This window comes from Trichoplusia ni, chromosome 17 (assembly GCF_003590095.1).
Source record: "Trichoplusia ni isolate ovarian cell line Hi5 chromosome 17, tn1, whole genome shotgun sequence".
Lineage (NCBI taxonomy): Eukaryota > Metazoa > Arthropoda > Insecta > Lepidoptera > Noctuidae > Trichoplusia > Trichoplusia ni.
Window position 1 is genome coordinate 1,725,502 of NC_039494.1, and position 27,441 is coordinate 1,752,942.

General features: G+C 34.2%; 4 protein-coding genes across 11 annotated transcripts; 2 read left to right on the top strand and 2 right to left on the bottom strand.

The window, feature by feature from the left end:
• Positions 1 to 869: 869 nt before the first annotated feature.
• LOC113502613 (60S ribosomal protein L37) lies at positions 870 to 2,973 on the bottom strand. Its single transcript, XM_026884264.1, has 3 exons — positions 2,865 to 2,973; positions 2,561 to 2,696; positions 870 to 1,043 (listed from the first exon to the last, which is right to left on the bottom strand). The coding sequence occupies exons 1-3, from the start codon at positions 2,865 to 2,867 to the stop codon at positions 904 to 906; spliced, it is 279 nt and encodes a 92-aa protein (XP_026740065.1). The 5' UTR covers positions 2,868 to 2,973; the 3' UTR covers positions 870 to 903.
• A 1,187-nt stretch (positions 2,974 to 4,160) lies between these two features.
• Positions 4,161 to 7,479, top strand: LOC113502612 (GPN-loop GTPase 2). 5 transcript variants are annotated; one of them, XR_003401370.1, is made up of 3 exons: positions 4,161 to 4,347; positions 5,194 to 5,251; positions 7,400 to 7,479. XR_003401370.1 is itself a non-coding variant. In XM_026884259.1 (3 exons), the coding sequence occupies exon 3, from the start codon at positions 6,107 to 6,109 to the stop codon at positions 7,013 to 7,015; it is 909 nt and encodes a 302-aa protein (XP_026740060.1). In that variant the 5' UTR covers positions 4,165 to 4,347; positions 5,194 to 5,251; positions 5,678 to 6,106; the 3' UTR covers positions 7,016 to 7,032. The 5 variants fall into 5 exon arrangements, 4 of the variants coding, with proteins under 4 accessions (XP_026740060.1, XP_026740062.1, XP_026740063.1 ...); XM_026884259.1 differs by lacking the exon at positions 7,400 to 7,479 and adding an exon at positions 5,678 to 7,032 and having other exon boundaries at positions 4,165 to 4,347; XM_026884261.1 differs by lacking the exon at positions 7,400 to 7,479 and adding an exon at positions 5,952 to 7,032 and having other exon boundaries at positions 4,166 to 4,347.
• Positions 7,480 to 7,640: 161 nt separating this feature from the next.
• Positions 7,641 to 19,898, bottom strand: LOC113502610 (constitutive coactivator of PPAR-gamma-like protein 1). Of its 4 annotated transcripts, none has more exons than XM_026884255.1 (19): positions 19,782 to 19,898; positions 19,282 to 19,492; positions 18,830 to 19,008; positions 18,516 to 18,629; positions 18,177 to 18,323; positions 17,755 to 17,916; positions 15,805 to 15,997; positions 15,623 to 15,732; positions 15,122 to 15,319; positions 14,200 to 14,479; positions 13,962 to 14,121; positions 13,487 to 13,612; positions 13,116 to 13,227; positions 12,801 to 13,025; positions 12,469 to 12,696; positions 11,996 to 12,213; positions 11,103 to 11,188; positions 10,606 to 10,739; positions 7,641 to 10,458 (listed from the first exon to the last, which is right to left on the bottom strand). In XM_026884255.1, exons 2-19 carry the CDS (start codon positions 19,427 to 19,429, stop codon positions 10,390 to 10,392), a joined length of 2,889 nt encoding a protein of 962 aa, XP_026740056.1. In that variant the 5' UTR covers positions 19,430 to 19,492; positions 19,782 to 19,898; the 3' UTR covers positions 7,641 to 10,389. The 4 variants fall into 4 exon arrangements, with proteins under 4 accessions (XP_026740056.1, XP_026740058.1, XP_026740057.1 ...); XM_026884257.1 differs by lacking the exon at positions 19,782 to 19,898 and adding an exon at positions 19,667 to 19,775; XM_026884256.1 differs by lacking the exon at positions 19,782 to 19,898 and adding an exon at positions 19,627 to 19,775.
• A 1,294-nt stretch (positions 19,899 to 21,192) lies between these two features.
• LOC113502443 (GTP-binding protein Di-Ras2) lies at positions 21,193 to 26,943 on the top strand. Its single transcript, XM_026884013.1, has 4 exons — positions 21,193 to 21,651; positions 22,015 to 22,110; positions 22,234 to 22,494; positions 22,734 to 26,943. Exons 1-4 carry the CDS (start codon positions 21,514 to 21,516, stop codon positions 22,866 to 22,868), a joined length of 630 nt encoding a protein of 209 aa, XP_026739814.1. The 5' UTR covers positions 21,193 to 21,513; the 3' UTR covers positions 22,869 to 26,943.
• Positions 26,944 to 27,441: the final 498 nt, after the last annotated feature.

The following is a 27,441-nucleotide window of genomic DNA, read 5'->3' on the forward strand; positions in this document are numbered from 1 at the left end:
CTGTCTTAATCCCGAAACCAGGGCCTCGATCCTGCTATTTTACAATGGCCGATGAATGAATGGCAATTGGATTAAATTTGAAATGTATTATTCCTATTCTCTTAAGAATTTTGCCAATACAATTATTGAAGTTCTTTGTATTGACCTTGAGTGTACCGTCCCGTACTGAATTCACAATAATTATTGTGTTGAAAAATGCTTAAGAGAATACGAAAAATGTCATTTTAAGCCAAATTTCATTAATTCATCGGCCGTTGTAAATAACAGAATTGGGGCCCTGTAACGCCGTTTATCTTTTAATACATCCGTAATAAACTCTGTAAATATCGTTTAACCAGAAGCATATGCTTTGTTTTGGGTTGCATTGGTTGACAATGCAAAACAACAGCTCAAGATTTTACTTCTGGAAATTGAAAGGGTAAACAACTACCTACTGAACGAATTTAGACGAAACTTGGTATAGTAATAGTTTATAACCGGGATTAATAATTTCGATTTGTAGCGGGCGGGCTCGCGGGCATGTTAGTCGTTTATAGTGTAATATTTTCATTCTCTTCAAGCTTAAATATCTGTTGTTTAACAGAAATTTTAGAAGCAAGTCATTTATATCATATCAGAATTATTCGGAATTGCCAGACGCACGCGGACGCCGACGTCAATTCGACTCGCAACCCCACCGCCGCATCAGCTTAAAATAAAGGACTCCAGTTGGAGCAGAAAAACTAGTCAAGCAATACCGATAACAAACTGGTGATTGCATTATTTACATATATATGAACCATCCTCAGGAAAAATGACTATACTATACTATAATGACAGAAAAAAAAAATAAGAACAGGAGGCAGTAATCTATAAAGAAAAACCATGAAATTATGTGATTTTTTTATTAGTTTTTCAGTAAATTTACGATGAGGCTACAGCTTTCTTGGGTGTAGGTTTGCCTTCCTTGAAGCCATTGCGGAAACGCCTCCTTACAATCTTCAGGTGACGCATGCGGCCGGTTCCGGTGGTCTTCCTGCGCTTAGCCTTCACTGACCAGTGGTCTGCAAAGATATAAAAAAAACAAATTAAATTTATCTTAAAAAAATCACTAAAGAAGAAATTAAGTTAAACCATAAAATGTCAGAAACCATCAATGAGGAAAAATGTAATAGTGAAAACATTAATCATGATCTGGTTTCATAATACTATACCTACATTATACAAAGAAGTATCCTAGAGAGTGAATACATCTTAAATCAGAGTAGGATTTTTATTACAATTTGTTCCCATGTGTGTAATCCTGTCTAGCGAACAGTGGCTTCTGTTGTATTTTTTAATAGCCTTGTAATATATTTTTAAATAAAAAAATCTATTTACATTTCACAAATTTACAGAATTCACAAGAAAAATAGGAACATGAAAGAATTATGGTTATTATATGGCACAAAATAACAACCATCCACAACTCAACATTTTTTCCCAACTAATTGCTTAGAAAAACACAACGGTGTTTTGCTGACAGATTTGTATTACTCAAAACTTTTGGTGTGGGGATTAACAATTAGGATAGCTGTATTAGTAACAGATCATCAGGTGCTGGCAAAAATGTATGAAAATTATTAGTTCTTTGACCTAATCACATCATAAAACATAGAAGGGCAGCCTGGCCATGCGGTTAGTAAAACAAAACCGGAGGAGTCTGTGCACTAGGCAGCGCAGTCAATGTGTGTGTATTCAAACAAGTGCTATGTTTTCAGTCTGTTCACACTAGTTGCAGCAATACTTATTTTGGGTAATACAAGCTCACACAGGATTATCACAGCTTAATTGATTTTTTTTGCAAAGGATTCTCAAATGATGCTCTGAAATCTTCATGTAGTTAAACATCAGTCTGGGAGTATAAGACTATCTTTGAAATAATCATCCTGAATGCCTATCCTAAAAGAGGATGAATCTAGTCTCTAGACCTTTGGTAGTAAACAACAATTTTAAGTTCTTATAAGGCCACATCACTGAATCACACAAATATCTTTGATGTGCCACTGGCTGGTCAAACCATTAGATACTGCCTAGCTAGCAGGCCCGGCTACACATCGTGGCCAGAAGTCCACAAGGTTATAAGTCCATTTATAAATACATAACTTTCAGCACAACTATCATACATGCTGCTTTCACTAATAACTGTGAACAACAAATATTGTTACTAAAAAGTCTTCACAAGTTAAATAGTCCCAAGTACTTATTTCAAGCCACAACAGAAGACAAAAACATTGTTTACAAAGGCTACTCGGTATTGTCAGTACCTAAAACTTTTAAAATGTGGGATCCATAGATTCCCTTCGGACAAAAATATAAATTGAATTCCAAAACTTCCCACATAGATGTTTTTTACAAACAGTTTCTTGACAAACCGCATGTTGTAAGTACAGTAAGTAAGTTATTCTTTAAGTAATCAAGTACCTATAAGTTTGTCACAGGTCTGAGTGGAGTCGATTCATGGATTAATATCAAACCAGACAATTCAAATATAATATAATCACCAGTCACATCTAAGAAAATATCTGAAGATTTCACTTACATGAACGCAGCTTGGCTGCTGGGTATCCACACTGTGCGCATTTGGATTTTTGGATGTGATACGATGATCTACCGCATCGTCTGCATAAGGTATGGGTCTTGTTACGACGCTTACCAAAGCTCGAAGTACCCTTCGTCTGAAATAAACATTAGAGGTTATGAGACAAAACCCATCTGTAATTCACTAATATACGTTGCACTTGATGCCGATGGCTATAACACAAGTCGCCATTATATATAACACAAGAAATGTTGGATAAATCTTAAGATTGAATTAGATTTTTATTACAAAAACTAAAACCTACCATCTTGTCAGAATTTGACAAGCCAAGAGAACCTTATTCTGTCAGAGCACTCATACAATGTTGCCAGATCGCTCTTTGAAGCCTAATATTGACAGTAACGAAATCTAGACGGACTTTTTTTTACTGCCAATACTAGTACAGGTTCACAAAGCTTTGCAAGCTCAATTTTAAGGCGTAGCCGCATGCAATCGCTAGTTGCTCGTTCATAGCGACAAATCCGATCACAAGACCCCATTTTAAAATTTCCCGCGACTCGAAAAGTCGCTGCTCCATGCAGTCGCTTGTCGCTCGTTTGCAGCGATAAATATAGTCAGGATGCGAACCTGTGTTGCTGATTTCCTAACCTCATTCGTACCGGCAGTGATGCAAATTAAGGAAATAAAATTGCGTGGTGTTTTTTTTTCGATTTTTCGATTCTGTTATTTACGGGAATTAATTTAGAGACCGTCACAGGACCACTTTTGTATCGACTTGTCTCTCCACTCGCTCTCGATCGTTTTTCTTTTCTTTTCTCTATTCCATAGTGTATTAATTACCTATAATCTTTTCCCAGCGACAAAGCTCAACATTTTGAGCTTTATCTTGGCTTTATCCTACCTTTCCTGCGACCATATTTTGACGCTTTTTCGAGACGCGGGAAATTTAAAATGGAGTCACGTGATCAGATCTGTTGGAGCAAACGAGCGACGAGAGACTGTGAGGCTACGCCTTTAGTGTCGACCCTCCCTGTGATATTTCTTTCTTTATTCAATGAAAAGCCGCAAATGTTTGTATAGTGCTGTAACATCTATTTATAATACATACCTTCATTACTAAAACTTAAAAGTCACTGGTACATAGTGGAGGTCATTATCAAGTTACTCTACGCATATTCATCGTTAATGTATCAAAACCGTAGCAACCATATCGCCTTTCCTTTTTTCTATGTTGGTGACGTAGGGCCTTAGGACTTGAAGCCGTCAAGTCCTAAGTCTGAATTCCCAACATGGGCCCACTGCACATCTTAGCTTCAAAACGAATTTAACTGTGTAGTTAAATAACAGCAACTTACACAAAGTTCAGTTTCAATCCTCGTATAGTTTTAGATGTAAAAAAGACCTGCTTAAAAATATAAAACTAACTTTTCGAAAACTGCGATGTAGATTCATCAAACCAAAAGGTTTATCTTTGTTCTTCGCTAATTGTGAAATAATTTAATCGAAGGTATTTAAATAGATAGCGCGCATCGAAAAAAATCGCTTTATCCTTGTTTTTTTAAATGTTATTATTTTTACTGGCGACATTTCTTTTTCACTAGACTGTCAACTTGTGTCAAAGTCAACAACGAGGAACGGAACGAGAATGCTGAAGTCGTCGCATTTATGAGGGAACTGGCAATGTATCAAAGCCACCGCGACTGACTTTATCACAACTTTTCGTTGCTGTATGTATTTTCCTGTATTTCAACTTTCAACAAGTCATCCAGCTTGCGATTGATTAAATGGTTAACTTTTTTTACGTTTCTTAATAGCTTATAACGGTTTTAATTTGTTTATTTAGTGCTTTGTTGTGATATCGAGTCAGAACGTAATGTCCTAATACTTGTTTGTGTGTAACACGGTAACTTCAATCTGCTCTGGAGGGTCACTTATCGAAATGTAGTTTGTCTGACTGTGATTCGGCTCAATTAGATCTAGAGGTCTATTCTATGAAGGGGTTGTGCGACATTATAAAGATTTCGCCGCCACCACAAAGATTACCAGATCAGGGTGCCAGTCCCACTATTAATAGTCTCTGTCACAACAAAATCAAGATAAGTTACAGGAAAAGATGAAGAAGCAATGAATAGAAGAGAAAAACTATGCTATTGACCTGGCAAAAGCTGTACAAAAGTGAGAGAATCCCCTCAGCAATTGATGATGAAGAATCAATTATTAAAACATTTCAAACTGATTTGTTGCACATTCCAAGAGAGAACTTACAATCAGGGTGTTTGCCACCATTTGATTCCCTAGATATAAATAATGAAGAGATTACCATTGGTTCATATAAAGAATCAACTCTGAAACCATTTAAAACTGATATGTGGCACATTGTACGAGAGAAGTCAGGGAGAATGTCATCTTTTGGCAAACTACATCATGAATGAGACCTGTAGCTAGGCCATATTTGAGAAAAAAATATGTTCTTCAAATCACAAATTGAACCGATAGTGTACCTAGTACAGAAATAGTCTTTTTAAAAATCACAATTATATTTATTTGTAAATGTCTTTAGCCAAACAATAGGCTTTTATCATAGTTAAAAGTGAGAAATTTATGATTAAATCATTATTATATCTCTGTTTCAGATACATACTGTAACTATACATTGTTTTGATAAGCAATTAAAGGAGGTCTCAAAAACAGGTTGGTATAAACATTTTACCTATCATGTAATTATCAGTTAAACTACTTGTGTATTCAGTATCGTGATCATTAAACACATTTGTTAACATTTTTCATTTAATCACACCAACAGACCTGAAAAACTATTTTCAATATTTTTTTTATTAATAGATTATGTTTAAACTTGGTTCTGATTTATTATTAATTTTATTACACAATTTACTAAATTAAATTAGACTTGACTCTTTAGCTTACAAAATAATTACCACTATAATTAAAAAAAACTATCAATTGTTTTCTGTGTACTTAATATTATGTTAAGTTTTTTTTCCATCTAGCCATACACTTATTCTATTTCCTAGTAATTAACAAAAAAGTTAAATTACAAAGTGTTTTTAGCAACTGATACTTTAGTTTGTTTTGACTTTCTTGATGTTTCTATTTTAGATATCTGTCACTATGGAACTTCTAGATGTTATGAAAAATTTAACTATAAAACATTTACCAAATGACAGTGAACAGCAGCTGTTTAAATCCATAGCTGCAGATATAGATGATGTTCCAACTGAAATAGTTTTAGCTGAGTATACTGATAAAATTTTACTTATTGTATCACAATATCAGAAGATTGGAAGTATGTTAATGATACAAAAAGACCAAGTTCAGAGTCCATTAGGTACTAATGACATTTATACAACAAAAGTTATTTTTGGTGCTACAGGAGAAGAGCAGCAAGTTGCAGCAAGATACTTAGCAGAAGCAATTAAAATATCAAAACCACTCTGCATTTTCATAAATCTGAAATCATATGATATTGAGACTGTTAAAGCTTGTAAAGATATTATTTTGGATTTAAAGAAACCTGAAGAATCCTAGATGGATACCATCTCTATCATTTCTAATGCAAAACGATTTAAATCTATAGATAAGTACTATGGTCAACTGGTTTTGGGTCCTCCTGGAGCAGGAAAGACTACATACTCTTATCAAATGTCTAAACTTTTAAAAAAGTTAGGAAGACAAGTCATTGTGGTTAATTTAGATCCTGCTAACGACACCATGTCCTATAAACCAGATATTGATATAAGGCAATTAATTGTACTAGAAGAAGTTATGGATCAGTACAATCTTGGTCCCAATGGAGCTCTATTATATTGTATGGAGTATTTAGAAGAAAATATTGATTGGCTTCTAAGTCAAATAAAAGGCGAAAATTACACTAACTTTATATTTGATTTGCCTGGACAAGTAGAATTGTACTGTCACCACAGGAGTTTGAGCAACATTTTTTCTAAGCTGACAAATCATGGCAACATACAGTTAAGTGTAGTGCATTTAGTAGACTCACATCATTGTTCCGATGCTGGAAAATTTATAGCAGCTTTAATGCTCTCATTGAATGCCATGTTAAAAATTGGATTGCCTCATATAAACTTACTGACAAAAGCTGATTTATTGAAAAAGCATATGGATAAATTACAGTTTGGAATAGATTTTTACACAGAAGTCCTCGATTTAAATTATTTACTTGAATGTCTTGACACTGACACTTTTACTAACAAACATAAAAAATTAAATAGGGCATTTGTGTCTATAATCGAGGATTATAGTTTGGTAACGTTCCAGCTGGTTAATTTATGTAAAGAAGAAAGTTTATTAAGTGTTAGCAAATCAGTGGACAAATCTTGTGGATATGTATTTAAGGCTAAAGAAGGCCGCCATATAAATAGTATGTTAGCTTGTGCTATGGGTGTTAGTGAACCAGTTGACATTGATAATCTTTAATAAACACATTTTCCTGACCTGAGATTTTTATTTTGCGCCTAATTCCTTATTATTAGGTCTGCTGGGTGATTAATGTGTTTGTTATTCACTAATGACATTAGAAATAATTATAATTCTGCGATTCGCCGTGTGAGTAAAGTAACTGTGGTATAAAAGTAACATCATAGTCTTGGTTTTTACAAACGTGTGGATTTTAACATGCATAAACGTAAGAAATATACGCGCTCCGCGAGCTTAATCCACTTCAAATAATAGCGAGTCATGCGGGGAATTCCGTTTTGCGATTAGTTAGTCCATCACAAATAGAAATCCGAAAGTATCCTGCACATCCCCGTTGAAAACAGTATTTAAGATGTTATTTTAACAATCATATTATTTTGACAGGATTATTAGAACAAATATGTCAAAAAACATAAAGGCAACATACAACAAGCTTATTGAGACGGAAACCGCAATCGACCAAATGCTTAAAGAAAAGAAATACGTCCAGATGCGACTGCTACATCAATATAATGACATTAAAGACGCTACTCAAGTAGTCATCAATCACTTGGCAAATTTGGAAGAAACAACTGTTACTGAAATCCATAAGAGATTACAATTAAAGGAATAAATAAAAAATCTGTTAATATTAATGGAACGTTTTATTTGAAGACAAATACAACTGTTTACAATTTAATTTCATCCAATATTTTTGTGTCCATAAACTAAATTAGTGAACAATATTTAAATTTTTACATAGCAGTTTTACGTACGTAGGTTCCTTAGTTATAAGTGTTTTCAAAAAGCCACAGTTCCACATTTGCTACTTCAATTACGAAAAATGTATGTTTTACATGACAAGTATTCTAATATATTTCGATTATTATTATATGTTGATAATCATGACCTTTGTCAGCAAACAAATTTATATAATGTAGATAGTAAAAGGTATCATATTGTTGAGAATCTAAAACTATAGTGAATAATGGATTTAAAAGAGAAAAAAATAAAATCTACTACCTCCATATCTAGTTTTAAAGTTGTGTTAATGTATAACATGAAAATGGAGAATAACAAGGGATCTTAACAATTGAAATAGAATGTCAATGTTACGAATCTAAGATTACCTTCCAGTGATAAAATGAATGTTATATTCTGAACTTATTATCTCCCATATTATAAGATTATTATCTTTTACATGCTTGTTATACATAATTCTTAAACAAATCAAAATACATTGAAGTTAAAATTCTAAACGCTAACATGGTGTCTATTTAATAAGCAAGCAATAATTATATAAATGTTTAAATGTATAATTATAAAGTGCGTACCGCACTGGGCGATAGCTTGCGAATACTTTGCAATATGAGCGTCCACACATACAGGGACGCTCGTGCTGCAGGACGGAGGACTGCGGTCCCCCGTTCCATGCCACTTCAGTGGCGACGTTACAAAGTCAGAGGCATTATACTTTGATTTGCATTTAGTCACTTGGAACAGCATAGTGGCTGCTTTATGTGTGCATCGCACTCAAGTTGTGTTCATAAGTAGATTGTTTAATTCAATCAATTGTATGTTATTGTAGCAACATATTTTGTGTTGTGTTCTGGCCAGGGTTCAAAGCGTTCAAATTGTAAAGTCTTCATTAAGTTCCATTATCGACTGGCGTTAACTGTGCAATTACTGCAAAGGATCTTAATGGAATGTAAATTTATGTAACCAATTGCGACAGTCATCTCACCATTCGACTTATTTAGTAAGACTGTCCTTCTATTATTGTTTCTCATTCCAGCTAAATTTAAGTATAACAATATAACAAATTTACAAAAATACATATAAATTGAAGAACATTCGCAATTTTGAAATTCCCAAAAATGCATATAAATATATCACTAATAACAAATCTACGATTTCCTATCGAAATAATACCCTATATTACGAAGAAAATCAAAATGCGAATGCTCATTCAGTTTCGATAAACGTTTATCGTTAGACTTAAATCTATGAGTTTCAGACTCGTTTCAGGCAGTCCCACAGATTTCTAAGCACCAAGAATCATTCAATAAATGCACTTTTATACTAACTTTTATTGTTCCATTTGAGTTTAGCTCTTTATTGGAACATCAACAACATACATTTTGTAATCATAGTACCCACAATAATATTGCCTGTTGTACCCTCACATCATTTGTAGAGATCTTGCGATATAAAGGTTATTCAGACATGTTTTATTTTTTAAAACCACACTCACACACACATCAATTACGCCTAAATAATGACTCAAGAAATCCCAAAAACAAGTCTGAAAACATATTGGTTTAGTCTATGTAATCAAACAGGGAATTTATATAGTAATTTTTTAAAACAATTAACCTAGTAACATAGCATATAAAATGAAATTTCATGCTTGACATCATAGTTTTAATGTTAAAACATGGATTTCATAGACCAAACCATCCTAAAAGTAAAAAATAATGATTTTGGTAAATTGTAAATATACTATGTGTTAATAAATAAAATTGACTCAGTACTTTTATATGCTTAAAATAAAACATATTACATACTAAGTCATCTCACTTCTCAATAAAACATGACTTAACAATCAACAGGTCAATTTTGTAATATATAATTATACTTTAAATATCACTTGTCAAATAGTGGGTACTTCCCGGTCCTAATTATTTATTCTAAGAGATACTTTTCTACCTCGAATAATAGAACCTAATTCCCTTTGGTCACTTTTTCTTTAGAAATATAGATCTTGTCTTTCAGTTTACATCAGTATTATTGGTCTCATATACAATACAAAATAACCAGAGCCATATTTGTCTTATTAGGGTTAATTGTGGCATAAAATGTGCCTCAATATAATGTCACTTGTCTTTAATAATATTATTAATTGCACACATATCGTGTCAATTAAAGTAATACAAAATCAGTCTCAAAATAGGGAAGTCTTTTAAGATCTTCAGGCACGTATACTTTATAACAGGTGGATACTCACCATCCAAGCTATAACAAAATCTCTAAAATAGATTTGGTTATTATTTTGCTTAGGAATATATTATTATGCAACCTCACAAATACGTGCTAAAATAATCACATTCCGTTGATATTTCCCAAGTTAAGTGTTTAAACACAAATATTTTGATTGTGTATTATATTATTTATCGATCGATCGGTTTGAAACCGTAAGATATTGCAAAATGTTATTAGCATTTTTTTCTGTAAAACTGAGCTATATTAATAGCAAGCTTTTTTCACAAATGTTATAAAACTTTACTGGACTACAATACAAAAACAAGCCACGAAAATACTAAACTAAGTTGATTTCAAATCAATACTAAATAAAAATAAAACAATAACGCAGTTACCTTTTGGTATAAATACTTTTAGTTTGATACTGGTGCATCACCTTGACCAATGTGTTCCTTTTCAGAATTGTGGCATTGCTCCGCCACCTAAAATATATCATGGTGTTAAATGAAGATATAATTTACAAAACGTAACAAAGAGAAAGTTACTAAATAAAATATAAAGTTTGTTGTAATATCCCGTGTTTTGTTGTGTCATTATTGTGCAGTTGCCGTAATTTATTCAGCGGTCACCTTATTCTTATCGAGCGGGCCATTAGCCTCCAGTGGTTGAGCGAGATCAGACTTCTGGCTAGAGCTCTTTTTCTTTCCTTTCCCCATATTCTTCTTAGCATTTTTAGCAGTCTTCAATTTTTGAGGTTGGTTACCTGAAAGACGAAAACGATTATTACTATTTATGAAAGACAAATTTTATTGTGCCCCTTTTCATTTTCATTCGACTTTTTTTGATGTGATGGATATTTGCTGATGTCAAACTAATTTTAAGGATAAAGTACTTATGAATGTGATGGAGATGGATGGACTATCTTTTCTGAGTTAAGCTTCTAATTTTTGTTTGTACTTGTGAAGTCCCGGTTTTTTGACTGAAGAAGGAATCCTATACAGATCATTCTTTCACTAGTTATACAATAATCATCACCATCAAACAAACTATTCAGCTTAAAACTTTTCATCACAAAAAGAAAATCCTAGTTTATCTTATTAAATATTGAAAATAGCTTAATACCAACCATCAGCGTCGGTTTCGGTGACTAGAATGTCTTCATGCGGGCTGCCTTCCTCTTGCTGGCCCATTTCATCTGGTCTTACAGTCTTACTGTAATAAAACAAACATGTATTGGTTCAACTGTCACTATTTTTTGACAAACGAATTATGATATTCCATGAGCCATTTCAAATCCGAAGTTATAGTGAATATCGGACCACGAGACATGTCATAACAATTATTTTTACTAAAGATTTCGCTTTTAAAACGGAATCACCAATCTGAAATGTACAAGCGTAGTTTCTCATGAATGCGTGAGTGATGTCCATTGGTCTAGTGGTTTGTAGCCCTGACTGCTATACCGGAGGTCGTGGGTTCGATTACCAACCAGAACAAATATTTGTGTGATTAGCACGATCATGTGTCTAGAACTCATAATACAAGCTTTGTTTAGTTGGCGTTGTGTGAAAGTTATGGAATATTCTTAATATAATTATTATACCGAGGTCCAGATAAATGCGGACGAGTTTTAACTCCGATGGTATAGTGACAGCTTAATCAATATACTTATGTATATACATAATAGCAAAAATAAAGTTTAGGAATAATTCAAGATATTAAAAGATTTTATAGTTTTTTTAACCATGATTAAATGTAGTGATGCATGTAATACCTACATGAATATTTTCACTTCCCTTTACAAAAATAACGTGCTTAACCAGAATTCTTATGCAATTCGGAGTTTGCTTTAGAAAAATTACAATCTTTCGAACACTACAAGAAATCGAATAGGTACACACGCGTGTCCATGCATGGAGGTGATGCCCGTATCTCTTAACCTCTGTCACTGAGTAACCGCTAGTTAGTACTTTTATGCTGCATGTTATTTTGGGCATTTAAAGCTTTTGTATAGATTACCCGTTAACGGTGAGCGTAGTAGGTTTGGCGGGTTCGTCCTGGTCGCGGCGCGAGCGGCGAGTGCGAGGGGCGCCGGGCGCGCCCCCGGGCCCCGCCAGCCGCGCGCCCCCGGGGCCCGAGCCCCGCGCGCGGCCGCGACCGCGCCCCCCGCGGGCCCCACGCCAGCCGCGCCCGCCGTACGCGTTGCGCGGCGGCGGCGTGTAGCCCACGTAGCTCACCTGCAAGGGCACGACACCGAAATTTCAAATAGACGTGTCCATATTGAAGTAATCGACGAAATCGAATTCAATTTCGATCGAATGGAGATCTATTGGCATTTAGAATTTGATTCTAGCGCTAATCGATCGCCAGCTACTTGATCGTAGCGTTTGCTACTCAAAATTGGTTTGTTCTTTAGTACCATTTCAGGACTGATTCGTTGTCGACTACGATTAAACCTAATAAGATTGCAACGAATTCCCGAACGGGCTTACTTGCGGGTAGCGCGGCGTGCGCGTGGGGTAGCTGCCGCCGCCCCACTGGCCCACCACGACGCCGGCTATCTCGAGGCGGGCCCCGCGGCCGCGGCCCCGCGCCCAGCCGCCCAGCGCGCCCAGCCCCGCGCCCAGCCCGCCGCCCACCACGCCCGCCACCAGCGGCAGCGGCGGCATGGCGAACTCCACCTCCAGCCCCTCCAGGATGGCCTTGCGCATGCGCTCCACCTGCCGCACACCCAGCCGATCTTTCACTTAGCTCATTTCTTAACAAGATATAAGATGGTTTCTGATCATGACATTGTAAGGGCATGCAACATGACGGGACCGACCTTGACCACCGTGTCGAGGTGGTTATCGCAGAGCTGGGCGAGGTGCTTGCAGTGGTTGGCGCGATGCAGGTTCCGCTGCAGCAGCTTGCCGTCGAAGAACAGCCAGGGCGCGGCCACGAGCCAGGGCACGGGCGCGCCGCAAGCGTCGTTGGCCAGCAGCGCCGCCTCCGCGCCCGCCATTACCAATGCACCCAATTGCACACCGCGAGAGTTTATACCGTTAACCTAATAAACAAATGTAATCATTATTTTGAATTAGTATAACAAAGAATTACACAAGGTTTATAAAAGATTACTAACACTTTTTACACTTACGGTCATTTCTTGCAAATGAAGTGCATTCATGAGATCGTTTGAGAAAGCTGTAGCCAAAAAGGCGTCTAACTCCTGTCGCCTCAAAATCTGAATTTGAGATGTCATGATAAATCTGTAATAGGTAACAAATTATAAATCAACATGTGCTCTGATTGCCTATCTTACTATTTTTTCATTTTCCAGTTTCAGGTGGTAATTACTTTATAAAAAAGAGACCAAAAATGATAAAATTCATATGACAAAATGAGAACAAACTAAATCACACATACTATTTTTAAAAAGGAAACTGGCATTATCTTTTTTGTTTTTTAAAGTTATTGTTATTTAAGTTTTATAAATGGAGTGCTGAAATTTGACTCAATCGTCCTTACCTTAACACCGTAGCTAAAATAAGCAAATGTTGCGGAACGTATGATGTGTTAAGCATCAATGGAGTATCTGAACGCATGCAAGAAAGGAATGCTCTCATACGGCGACACTTGTCGTCCTGGGCAGTTCTGTAACAACATTTTTCAAATAAACCAAATGAATAATCCTTACACACAACATTAGCCAGTGGAAAGTTTATATTATCACCAAAAGCTTACTCAAATTTAATGTTTCTTATTTGTCAGACTCGGGATGTTACTGCTTGCGTGTGAAGTCGTAATAATTTCGAGCTATATAGTCTTGCCATGCCAAGAATTACAAGCGTAACTAGCGTAAGCTCTGTGATAACCTCATTGTAAAGGAGAGCCGGTTCATTGCCTAATTGAATTAATTTAATAATACTTGCTTCGAATTCCTCTAAAATCGAATTAGGAGAAGACTAATATCGATCTAACTACCTGATATATATAAGCTCACCCGAACCAAAGCCTTTGCACAGTAGGTACAGGCCAATCAAGTACGACTCCCGGCACGATTTCCGGGCTCTTGCCAGGATTAACGCGGGAATATATCCATTCTGCTATTTGAACGGTGCATGGACGATCTGCACTCGTAGAAGTACTTGTAGCGCCTTCCTCTGAAATTATTATAGATTAATTATAATATATGGACATTTTGTTCTTTATTGCTTCAAATAATCAGGCAATACTGTTACCTTTCGCTTTCTGCGCCATAAATCGATGATGATGCATGTTATACAAAATGGCATAAACATTCTGTCTAATCGACCTAAAGAAATGATGTATAGAGGGTATTTCGCGATGATTGTCATCTTCCATAAGGACAGGTAGAGTTACTTGACGGTGTGTTAAGATCGACAACATATGAGGATGCATGAGGCCACGCGCGTGTCGCTCGGCGCATGTACGCAGGACTTCAGCTGGAGCTGGTGGACAATTGTCCTCGCTTTGTACTGGCTTTATGTTAGGGCGAGCCTGTAAACACAAAAAAAGTATTTTGGCAAGTGCAATAAAAAGACAGCAAATATGTATAGGTTAACACGAGAGATGTTATAGATATACAATTTCGGTTTTATTTAAAAATACGAATATACTTTTATTAGATTCGGATAAACGTTTTCTATTATAACTCCACCTAACTCCGAAAGTATTTGAAACTTATTGGGTACAGATACGGAGCTCCATAACATCCTTGGTTAACATCACTTTCCTAGTATAGACAAAACGCAAAGTCATGTTAAGAATTAGAATTTTCTGAATGATAATTTTGAAACACTTAATTTTTCCTCTGACTACAGAGTCCGCAGTAAGAGGGCCACCTCTAATATATATTATGACAATTTGTATGGCATTTGTAGACTAAAATATCACTGAACTGGTTTTTTTTTTAATAAATTATAGAATAAGTAAATTTGTCAAAACAATCCAAACTCCATAGGCATGTTAATTTTTAAAATTGATTGAACCATTTTCTTCACTGTATAGAATAAAGTGAGTGGAATGAACAGCTCCTTAGGCCTTACTGGGAACTACCCAAGTGTTTACAAATAAAATTTAGAAACTTCTAAACACGTTTAAAAAAGGGTTCATGATACACGCAAAAACATAGTTCCAGACCTCTTTTACAGTGATTTGCGGTTTTTCATTTTTATCAGCTGTAGTGAAAGATTGCTGCTTGGCTGGTCCGGCGTCCCCTGAGTCGAGCGACATGGCTGCAACTCCATGTTGTACCTCAACGGCCCTTTCTTCCATGCTAAAGTCGGCGTTAATTGACGCATTTGCTGTAGCCAATTTGTAGTCTTCCAAGCCTTTTTGCTGCAATTTATTGAGTTTGCAGTTTTTCTAACTATCTAAAGTGCTTTGTGTAAATAATATAATGAATACAATAAAAATACCAAATAACAAAAAATATGAAAATAAATACAAGATTAAAGGGAACATAAACATAAATCGAATAAAAAGGGTCACTCGCACTTAGACAATCGTTATTTAAATTTAGAACTAGTGATCATGCAATAGTATCTGTCAATTTGCCAATGGATGCCAATGGGTTTTGATGACGATGTAAAAGGCGTGGATGACTATAGCAATGGATTTTTCTTAATATGGTATAAAAACCTCATGTTCAGATGACTCAGCAGCCAGCTTTGAAGTATCTAAATCTGCAGAAGTAGCCTGTGGGCTTAAATCAGGCTTCTGATTTTTTTTGTTATTCTTAGGACGACGACCTACAAATAAATATTAATCGTTAAGTAAATGTATTTACATTATACGCAACACATTTCCACATGTTTACCTACCAGAAGCAGTTCTATATTTTAAGAATCCATCTTTAGTACCATTCAAGTAATATTGTACAGCTTGTTTCAATTTGGCAGCTCGGAGATCGTTAAGGTCACCAAAAACGTCAATACATGCAGAATCAACATCAGACGAAGGCAATTCCCGTACATATTGGCACACAGCTTTGACAAGGGTTTCAGGGGGAACTTGCTGTAAATTAAAACATTCCTTTTCACATAGAAAGTCAATACACATTAAAAAAACGGCCAAGTTCCCCGTTCTCATTCAAACAAATTGTTGGTAGAAGTTTCACTGTAGTTTACATGATATTATTTTCTGTGGTTTTATCATAGTCTTTTTTCAGAAATTATAGGGGAGAGGAACTCCCACTTTACCACTATAGAAGTTTCGTTCGCTCCAACTTCCCAGCTTCGAAAAAAACATGTTAGAAACCTCAACATCACTTTTGCAGACCTATACTTAAATACACGATACATAAGGGTTTGAAAAGTAAATTTCTAAATTTTCCTTTTTTTTCTATCTATTTGGAAATCTTGTTGAGGATGCAGAATAAAATCTACTTACTAGAAGTCAGAAGAATAGCATAGTTTTTTAAGTTTCGAAAAATGAGGCTGTGACATACAGGACAAAAATAACTTGTTTTGTTTACTCCTATTTAGCTACATAATGTTACACTAGAAATAGGAAACCGAATATTTCATGTAAAGATTTTTCTATAGTTGTGCAGAGTAACACTTGCCAAGAAACGAGTACCACTCGGCCGAGTACTTCTATGCAATCAAATACCCATTTAGCGCGCGTAAAAAATCACACGCGTGTACGTACGACGTACGACATCACGTCAGCTCATGATTAAGGACTCTGGTTGGGTCCAAAACTAGTCGGGCGCTTCCGATAAATACGCGTGAGTAAACTGTTGCATCATTTAATAATAGATCAGTCTCATTACTACTCGTTCATTACTATAATATTGATTTTTTTATCTGAGAATGTGATAAAAGCTTTTTGAAGATCACTGTTGTTCTGATTACATATCCTTAAATTTAATCATGTTGCTTTTCTTAACCAAAGTGCACTCGGCGTTTCTACCGAGTTATTCGGCCAAGTCATCATTGGCCTAGCCTTTTCCCAACTATGTTGGGGTCGGCTACCAGTCCAACCGGTTTCAGCTATGTACCAGTGTTTTACAAGGAGCGACTGCCTATCTGACCTCCTCAACCCAGTTACCTGGGCAACACGATACCCCTTGGTTAGACTGGCTGTCAGACTTTTTCAAGCTTCTGACTACCTGTAACGACTGTCAAAGATGTAGGAATAACAGCCAGGACCCACAATTTAACGTGCCTTCCGAAACACGGAGGAACTCGTTATATTATTATTTATTTGCCATGTGATACGTTTCTTATAACATGCTAGCTATACAATCAAATCTTCGAATCTTTATTAAAAAATTAACTGCATCTTGGTGTTGTACAATGGGCAAGACTACAGTAAGACGGAATCATTAAAATATTGTGTATGTATTGTGGAAAAAATCTCCATTTTAAAATTTAAGACGAGATTACTATTTTATTTTAGAAAATAAAATTGCAAAATACTGCCATCCGCCATGCTTTTTAAAACGCCAATCGAAGTGTATTACGTCAGCCCCCCGTAAATACTGTCACTGTCAAGTTCTATACATTTTGATCTTTAATGTTTACAAGTTTACTGAGGGTTGACGTCACAGCAATGTCAACGCCGGTGACTGCGTTTTGGCGCGTATAAATGAACGTTTCATTAAACATTTTTTTTTAAATAATAAGTTTTTAAATTACAGAAATTTTATATTTTTTAGTAATAGTAGATGCTTAGGAACATTTTAAAACACATTTTCAACAATTGTCGTCTTGCCCATTGTTTCTTAGATAAGAGTTAATTTTGTGTTCTTATAAACAATGACTCACCTTCTTAGGAGTAATACCCAGGCGCTTATAAAAATCTGTGAGACTTTGTTCAGAAAGGATGGTCCCACCAAGCAGAGCAGCCATCAGACAAAGCCGATCCTGCGGCACTTCTAATACTTGTGGCAACTCATGCACCATATACTCCTTGGTTTCTAATGATGACTGAAATTAGATTTTTTTTTTAATAATTTGGTTTGTTAGTTTTTAATGTATGTTGATCTTGGTTTGTCATGATACTAAGTCTTGAAAATACTTTGTTTCAGGATATGCTGGACTACTTTCTTAATAGAATAAAATTGGCAATAGGAAGTGAATATGCTGTGTCACTGTACAGAATGTAGGTGTAACCCTTTCTTTAACCAGAAGTGAAACAGTATAGACAAGATAAACACAATAATTATAGCTTTAGATTTGTAACTTACCCTGTATGTCAGTTTAAGCTGTGATGAACTGAAGTATCGGGGTGGTTGGAAAACTAAGTATTCTCCTGAGCAACCCACGAGTCCTGCATATGTTTTCTCACGACACAGACCAACAACTTCCTGGCAATGATCATCAGAAGACACCATCTGAAATTCAATCAAGCACTTTATAGCTTATCTGTTCATTCAGAAAGAAATTACTTGTGCAATAATTACAAATAATAGTTTTTTTCTACCTTCTAGCTTTAATCTACTTACAGGTGAAAAAGTGAGTAAATTACTTGTTAACCTTCTGTTCATATGTACAAAAACAATATAGTAAATGATAAAAATACTTACAACGGGAATATTAAGGTATCTCAGTGCAGTTCTCAAACAGGAATGCAACCCCATTGGTGGTACCCACCAAACCTTTGGAGGGGGGGTTCCTTTCGTAACAATGTGACGTAGGACCTGCATAGTGAGTTAAAATACTTAAAAATTTGTCTCTGTATTATTATTAGTGTTATTAAAACATCATACTAAAAAATAGGCACACTGACGCAATTTTTTTACATTTCCATTACTGCTAAAATAGTTATAACTTAAGCTAATGAACATAAAATAATCATGTTGTGAAAGTTTATTTTTAATTAGATAGTATAAACACTAACAGAATTGACCCTCTGTCGATATGTAGCCTGAGTTTGAATCCAATGGTGTGGCAATGCTGGTGGGGTTGGATGTGCTCCATTGAAACATACACATAAAGCAACTTGGTGTTCAGCAAGAGCCTGTGCAAGTGTGGTCAGAAACTGGACACAACGTGCCCACTGACCACCACATGCCCAATCTGCAAAAACAGGGCTTTATTAAAATATGATCTGCGAAATTAAAATGAAACACTATCTATGACAAATAAAGAAGCTAAAATTGCTAATCTCAAGAAAAATATTAATTCTAATTGTTGTGTATTATTCAATAATATAAGTTAATATTGTTTATATAATTCTAGTTGATTATAATCGACTGAGAGGGTAAACACGCTAGTTATTTAAGAATATTGTAACATGTAGTCTAAATAGAAAAACATACTTATAAGAGAAATATATTGAAATGGGTTTACCTGAGAAGTATCCTCCATAAAGTCGATCTAAACATCCTTCCGCGTCAAGAACCAAGCGGAACCCGCCGGCATGGTTTCTAGCAATTCGAAACAAGTCAACGCCGACCCCCTCGTTTTCTAAAAACGTTTGAAGATCTTGTATGCCCATGGCTCAAAATAAACGATGAAATTATTCGATCGAACACGCTCGTCACGATGAATTATTAGTAGCCTGAAAGAGAAAAAAATATATTTGTCGGTATGCAGGTCAATAGTTGCAATACATCAAAAACTCAAGATAATCAGTTTAATTGATATTGTATATAGATAAAAATTAAGAGTTTTAAGACAATCGTAAACAATTACAGTTTAAATAAGCCCAAATCGTGTAGGATACGAAAGTTACCGGCTCGTAGTAAGTGAAGGTCAAATTCGTTAAGATCAACTCTACTTCTAAGTGAAAACTACTGTACACAAATTAAGATAGAAAAACCAATGAAAATAAGAAAAAACTGCCCGACCTTACTAAAAAACCATACCAACAGAGGATTACGATAGGCGTAAGTTAAAAACGGAAGCCATTTGTATTTTATTTTTTTTAATTAATAGCCATGTCGCTACGAGCCAGCAAGTTGGACAAGATGGTTTATAGTCTTCTATTCGATTGTCAAGTTTTTAGGCGATTTTTAAAACACAGACCTAGTTATTTATGCCTGGAGACTAAGTCTTTTTCTAAACCTGAATTATATATATTATAATTCTAGTGATTGCAGTAAGGTATTAGTGTTCGAATATTTTTAGTTTTAAAGGTTTTGAACTACAGTTGTGAATTTAGACCACATTGTTACGGTTGTTACCTGCCAGATATTGTTCGTGATAGTGGTGATAACGGACATGAATCTCTAAAGTTTATCTACAATTATTAATTTTGATGCTTCATTTTTTTGCCATTACTGAATAAATAGCAGAAGTCACGTTTCTGGTCAGTACATTTGTAAATATTTAGAAAACAAAAACCTTGAAGGTGTAGCCTCATGAGTCACTCATCGCTTGTTTGCAGCGACAAATCTGATCTCGCGACCCCATTTTAAATTTCCCGCGTCTCGAAAAAGCGTCAAAATATGGTTGCAGGACAGGTAGTGACAAAGCTGAAAATGTTGAACTACGGCCTTTGCAGTCGCTCGTTGCTCGTTTGCGGTGACAAATCTGGTCACGGGATCAATAACCAGAGGCTAAACTTTGAGAGGTGTCAAAGAGCACCCGGACAAAACGAAGTTCCTTTCGATTAGTGAATTGTATTTTTTTATTACTAACAAAACAATAAATAATTTTATAAATAATATAAACTTAACCAGTAGGCTCAATTTGAGCTAATTAATTAAAATAATTGGCTTGTTGTAACTGAAGTAGGAACCATACGGTTGGGATGCTATATTATTTAAATGTCTCTTTGTTTATATGTTTTTTTTTGTTATGTACAAGAAACCTGTGTACATTCAATAAAATTAATCGCCGTGCCACCACGCTGTTTAATGCGAAATAGAAAGACGAAAAGTGGCTTGCTCTATAAGGAGAGACGACCGAAAAACAAGCGCATAGCAAAAATTGTCGTTACTACTTCTAGTCCTAATTTTCTTCGTCTAGCCCTCTTTCACAAAGCGTGATAAGGAATTTCATTCCAATAAATACATAATATATGTTACACTTTCGTTGGAAGACAAACTAATAGTTTTAGCCTTCGGGCTTTCCAACACTAAGACCATGGGATCTCACCACAGCTTTCTTTGAGATCCAAAGAAAAAATATGCTATGTAATATAATTACAAACAAAAATTATAATTATTATAAATAAAGAAATTATAAATATAAATAAAAAAATACATTTAATATTAAATTTTGTGTTTTTTTTGGAATATCGACTAACTTGTGCGCGTGATAAAACTTGGTCTCCTGTCAAGCTTTTAAAGTTATAAGTTTTAGGTATCTGTGTAAATGACAGTGTGTATATAATTTGTGTTGGTTTGCGTAGGACTGCGTAGGACTGGGGCGTTGTAAATCCAACTAGAACAGAATCTATAGAAGAAAAGATGGGCAATTAGCGTGGGATATATTTCTAAATGTCACAACTATCAATGTCTGGTCATATAAATGTTGATCTTCTTATATTCATAATGTTTTGAAGCAAACCCAAAGAAATCACTCTGCGATCGTGAATTGACTTGATTTGGAAGGATATTTTATCAAAAATAAGTAATGCCGGAGCAAAGTAATGATTACCGTGTTGTAGTTTTCGGAGCGGGCGGTGTTGGTAAAAGTTCTCTTGTACTAAGATTTGTAAAAGGAACATTTAGAGAATCTTACATACCGACCATCGAGGACACGTACAGACAGGTAATATTTGTATTTTATGTACCTATAAACATGCATAATGTCGAATAATATTGAATGTTATTTGTTATACAAAATAGATTGTTTAATTCCAAAGGACATAATATATTTACTTGCATGTGAAAAACTAAAGGCATAATGTAGTCAAGGGTAGATAGTCAAGATAGTCAAGGGTATCATAAAAAGAAAAAAAAATGAATAGGGAAGTAAAACCTTGACTCCATTGAAATTCTGCCAAAGGCCTGACTTAGTAACTTGGTAATTTGCCAAGGGGTTTTTTCTTTCCATAGAACTAAATGTTTTCCTAACATAATCTACTTCTAAATAATGTTCGAAAATGTTCATATATTTTTATATAATTTTCAGGTCATAAGCAGTAACAAGACAATATGTACATTACAAATAACTGATACAACAGGTTCACATCAGTTTCCTGCCATGCAAAGATTATCAATTAGCAAGGTAAACACATATCTTAGCAACACTGATAATTTATTTGGTGAAATAAATATCTTTTACAGCTGTATCTATTATAAATAAAGGTTTTATAAAGTTGAAATTCATACTATTTTTACTCTGTTACAGGGCCATGCATTTATATTGGTGTATTCTGTCAGCAGTCGGCAGTCTTTAGAAGAACTGAAGCCAATATGGCAAACAATAAAAGAAATAAAAGGCACAGAGCTTCCAAATATCCCTGTGATGTTAGCAGGAAACAAATGTGATGAGAGTCCAGAGATAAGAGAAGTGTCAGCTTCTGAGGGACAGGCCCAGGCCCAGACTTGGGGTATCTCATTTATGGAGACCTCTGCTAAGACAAACCACAATGTCACACAATTATTCCAGGTACATACATTTACCTGTTACCTTTTTTTGTTTGGACTATTTCATACAGCAATTTAATATACTCCATTGTTTTTTTTAAATAAGAAAAATACCCATAAGATTTCTTGCATGCATCAAGCAACTTTTTCTGCTATAATTTAGACATATATTTATAATTTTATTTAGAATTTAAAGTTGTATATGTAACAAATTTGAAAATAATACTGCATATGTTTTCAATCATATAATGGAAATTTTAGGAGCTTTTAAACATGGAAAAGAATAGAAATGTGTCACTTCAAGTGGATGGGAAAGGCAAGAAAAAGAAAGACAAAGCAACAAAAGATGGAGGTGAAGCATCTGCTAGCGGAAGAGAAAAATGTCTTGTGATGTAAATATGGTATAAACTCCATTAATGTTTAATCCCACCAATCATATTACATAATTCGTAAATCGTAGTCATTTTGATCCTAGTCATTAAACTCATGTCCTGGCCGAGTTACGCACGGATTTAGAATTTAAGAATTACCCATATTGCATTTAAAAGCCAGAAGTAGTATAGTAATTACAATGCCTTTTAAATAATATTAGTTCCCATTATGGCGTAGCTTAGGAATCATGAAATACCTTCATATTTTGCTAATAGTAAGTTACTAATAATTTAATAATGACTGACATGACAAGAGATGAGAAATATTCCATATATTGTTAGTGTGAAAATACAACGAAATGAAGTCTTTTAGGACTTACTGTTAATCAATTATATATACGGTTCTGATGAACATGCTGAGATAATAGTATATGGATTGAGGGAGCCTGTTTACTCTTCAATTTATTTAATTTAAGTGACAGAAGGGTCAACTTCAGCATTTTGTAGTGGGTGCAATCAATAATGAAGGGGCATAATTACTTAGCTAATGTTGTTATACCATGTACAGTATCTAAGGTTGTAGCTATTTTATAGTGCCATGGAAAGCTGATATCTGTACTGTATGAAAGATTCTTTTCAAGCCTTACAAATTGTGTTGATTGAGCTATAGAAGTTTAAAATCAAATGTTTAATGACATTCATTGATGATTTATTATATTTACCAAGCGTTTGCCTGGACTACTAGGACAAGCTGGTATTTATAATTAAACAAGCAGAATTGTATATATTATTGTACTTACATTGGTAAATGGATAATGTCACTATAGGAAGTTTTGTCAGTGCCAAATGCCAAAGTTCACAAGTTCAGTTCTAGTGTATTAATCTAGAATTATTATTAAATATTTTATGCATCCTCATGTACACTGTTGGAACGTATTCTGCACCAGTCAGCCTGGTGCATAAAAACATGGTAGTTGCATTGAATACATAATGCAAGGGAGAAAAACTATTTTATCAAAAAATAGTTAAGTCTATTGGCTGATGTGATATTTTTTAACACCGCACTATTTATAGCTAGTGCTTCGAATTTAAATACAATAATAGTAATATTGATGAAGTTAATTAGGTGGGTATATTACTACTATTAATATGTGGCTAAAACTGGAACAAGGCGTCAATGGCATCAGTATCATTAGATTGGCAAAGGAAAAAATATTATCAATTGTTTCAGGTATTAAAGAAATAATTAATTGAAAATTGACAATATATACTTCCTGTAGTACATTTATTATGATCTCGCAATGACATTATCAATTTAATCTATTACAATTTATAGGTAGTTAAGTTTAAACATTTATTAGTAATAAGTGATAAAGGTCTTATTGAATCCTTATCTAGTCATTATATTAAAAAGTAGCTGTCGCTAGTTATACAATGCACTTTATTTAATATCACTCACTTACATATCCAATTTATTAGATTTGTTCAAAATATATCTAGTCTATTATCACATGGAAAATAATATACCTAATTATTATGCATTAAAAATGGCTGTTAAATATAAATATTCCGATTTGTTTAACGCGAATGGAGTGTCTAAAACCCAAGGCACATTTAGCCATATAGCCATGCTTTTGGCTATTTATTTTCTAACATCCAAGTCGCCTCCTACACTGTGTAGGTAAATGTTCTTTGAGGTTTTATATGAATCCTTTGTATATTATGATATCGTCGAACGTCAATATTATGATATATATATATAGTGAAGAAGTTCGAAGTGAAAATTAATTAATTTCGTCGAATATGTTTCAAACAACAATATGTACCCGTTTTGTATGTTATTTATATTGTGTAAATTATATTGTGATGATAAACGCGATTGAGTTGTGTGTGGTTGCTTTACACGTAAAACGAAATGTAATGGCGGACTTGATACCTGTCTGCTAGATTACAAATAAGCCAATTAAAATCCGACTTTTGTGAATATCTCGATTTCAGTCCTATTTTATAAAAAAAAATATTAACATCGGTTTCAATGTATTTTTAAAAGACATTTTAATATATATGCACATAAGTTGGTAATGTATTTGCACGATTTAATTACGAATATTTGCTTATTGGCAGAATCTACAAAGTATCGTATTTATAGAGATAAAAGTTGTTAAACACTGAATTGTTATAGCTGGACCAAAGTTGTTTCGTGTTGATTGACGTAAGTTAACAGTGTAGTACGTATGTCTCTTTACTTCTTGTTATTTTCCTTACCTATGCTGTCTTTACTTACTTGACTTCAAAAGCTAATGAACTATGAAATTTTTGCCTATTTCTAATAATATTTTTTTATTAAAGTAAGACCATGCTTTTCACACGTACATCTTTCATTATTGTTGTGTTGTAAACTTTCTGAAGCTTACTTATACATATTGCTCTATTATAATTAAAAAAAATCGGTTTATTTTGTCAGCACACACTATTTGTGCAAACTGAGAAATCATAATTATAAAAAGTAATCTTTGTTTCCTAATCCCTGTTTTCCATGAGGGTCTCGTAAACATCGTATGACACAAAAATTTCGAACTAACCAGATGCTAATAAAATGCTTCTAAACGTTCTTAACTCTATGATATCCAGCCCGACACTTTTGACTTTCACTTCTTTAAAATAACATGACCTTTACCTTTTTCATTCAATTTTCTAGTAAGTTGTACTTTGACATTCCTTTATAGTAATGCTATTTAAAAGTATGAATTAGAAATCGTAGTGCCGGTAGCTAGATTTTAGTGGAATTCTGTAATCAACGAAGGATCAACATAGTATAGTCAAAATAGCGTTTTATATTGTATACTTACATTGAGCGAATGGTTAACCAAGAGTACAGTTACCACCAAAGTTGAGTCGATATTAAGTTTGAAGGGAATGAATTGAGGCTTTGAAAGTGACATAACAATATAGCACACGCTTTTACATAGGTAACGTAACAACCTACGTATTATAGATTTTTTGATACAAATTTCTACATATTTACTGCATTATTTATACATAAACATGTTTATGTTTTTACAAAAACTGTCTCTATCTGCTCTTCTCTCTATGATCTTCTAAAATGGTGCCCAATGTATGACACGGCAATAATATAGTTAGTAGGTAATAGGATAATAATTATCAACATCATTTTTGCAGTCTTACCAATTATATCTAGAATGCATAGGAATCCGAAAAATATACTAGAAATATTAATTAATAATGTAGTTAAAGTATCGCTTACGTTTTCTGAGATTTATCACAGGTATTTATATGTTTAAATTTATCCAGTTCATAAGCGTTTCATTATTTTAATGCCAACTTATTATACATTTGTAATGTTCCCACCCAGAACAGGTCGATAATCTACAATATTTAAATTGCATTTTAACCATCATTTAAATGTACCTGAATTTTATAATATAGGGTCATAAAATAGGTAAGGGCATGTAAGCTTTATTCATGATATTGCCAATTTCATACATTTCAATAAATTGCAATTTACGATTGTAGATTGTAAACTCGTGTATGGGTAATGCGATGTGCTTAATCATTGATCATACGTCCATCTTTAAAGTACCTATCCAATATTTACATATAGTTATTATTAATCTCGATTATAGTATGATAGAAGCACCTCGTTTGATTCACGATTAAAGTTTGTTCAAGGTAGATCAGAGCTTAACGAGGACCATGTCATTAAGTGTTAAATATGTTGTGAGAAGAGAATGACTCGTCACTGATGTCAATAATTGGCCTCGTATATTAACGTCTGATCTCCTCGATGGAAGTTGATGTTCTCGTTATATTGTAAATAATTATATTGTTTTGTTAAATGTTAATTATGTATACTGAGGTTGCGAATGTTTGTTGACCAATAGCAAAATTGATTGTTAGCGTCTATTAAATATCAAGACTAGACTTGGCTTCTTAGGTACTTCAATGATTAAATACAGACAACATCTTTATTTATGCTTAGTTGAATGAACTGAATGTTTTCAATTATGTATTTAAATATTTTGAATTGATCTTGTGACACTTCTCACTAAGGCATCACGAAAATAAAAATATAAAAAACACAATGAGTTTTATTTCTTGGTATAATCCCTTTAATGTAGTTGCTTTAATAACTAGGGGATTCGTGTTACTCCATGTGTTTCTGATTTAATTCCAACAAGGTGTAATAACTAACTAGCTTAAATGTCATTATGTAGCGTATGTATTGAACATCATATTTAAAAGGGATAACGATAAAAAGAAGTACTTTACAATAATGTCTTTTAATAAAATGAAAAAACATTACTACTACACTTAAAAAATATTACACCATGGTTAAACAGTTCACATTTCATTTTTCAAAGCTTAAGTTAAACTTATTGTATCACAGTAAAATGTTTAAAATATAAAAATAAAATAGTACAACATCAGATAGGCAGCATTAAGATTTTGCTTTTGTACATCAGTCATTGATTAAAAATATACCATTTTGAAAATAACGTTATTGTCAAATTACCTACATGCGGGAAATAAAACCGAACCTTCTAAGTAATAAGTAATTTACGTAACCATCATTTTGG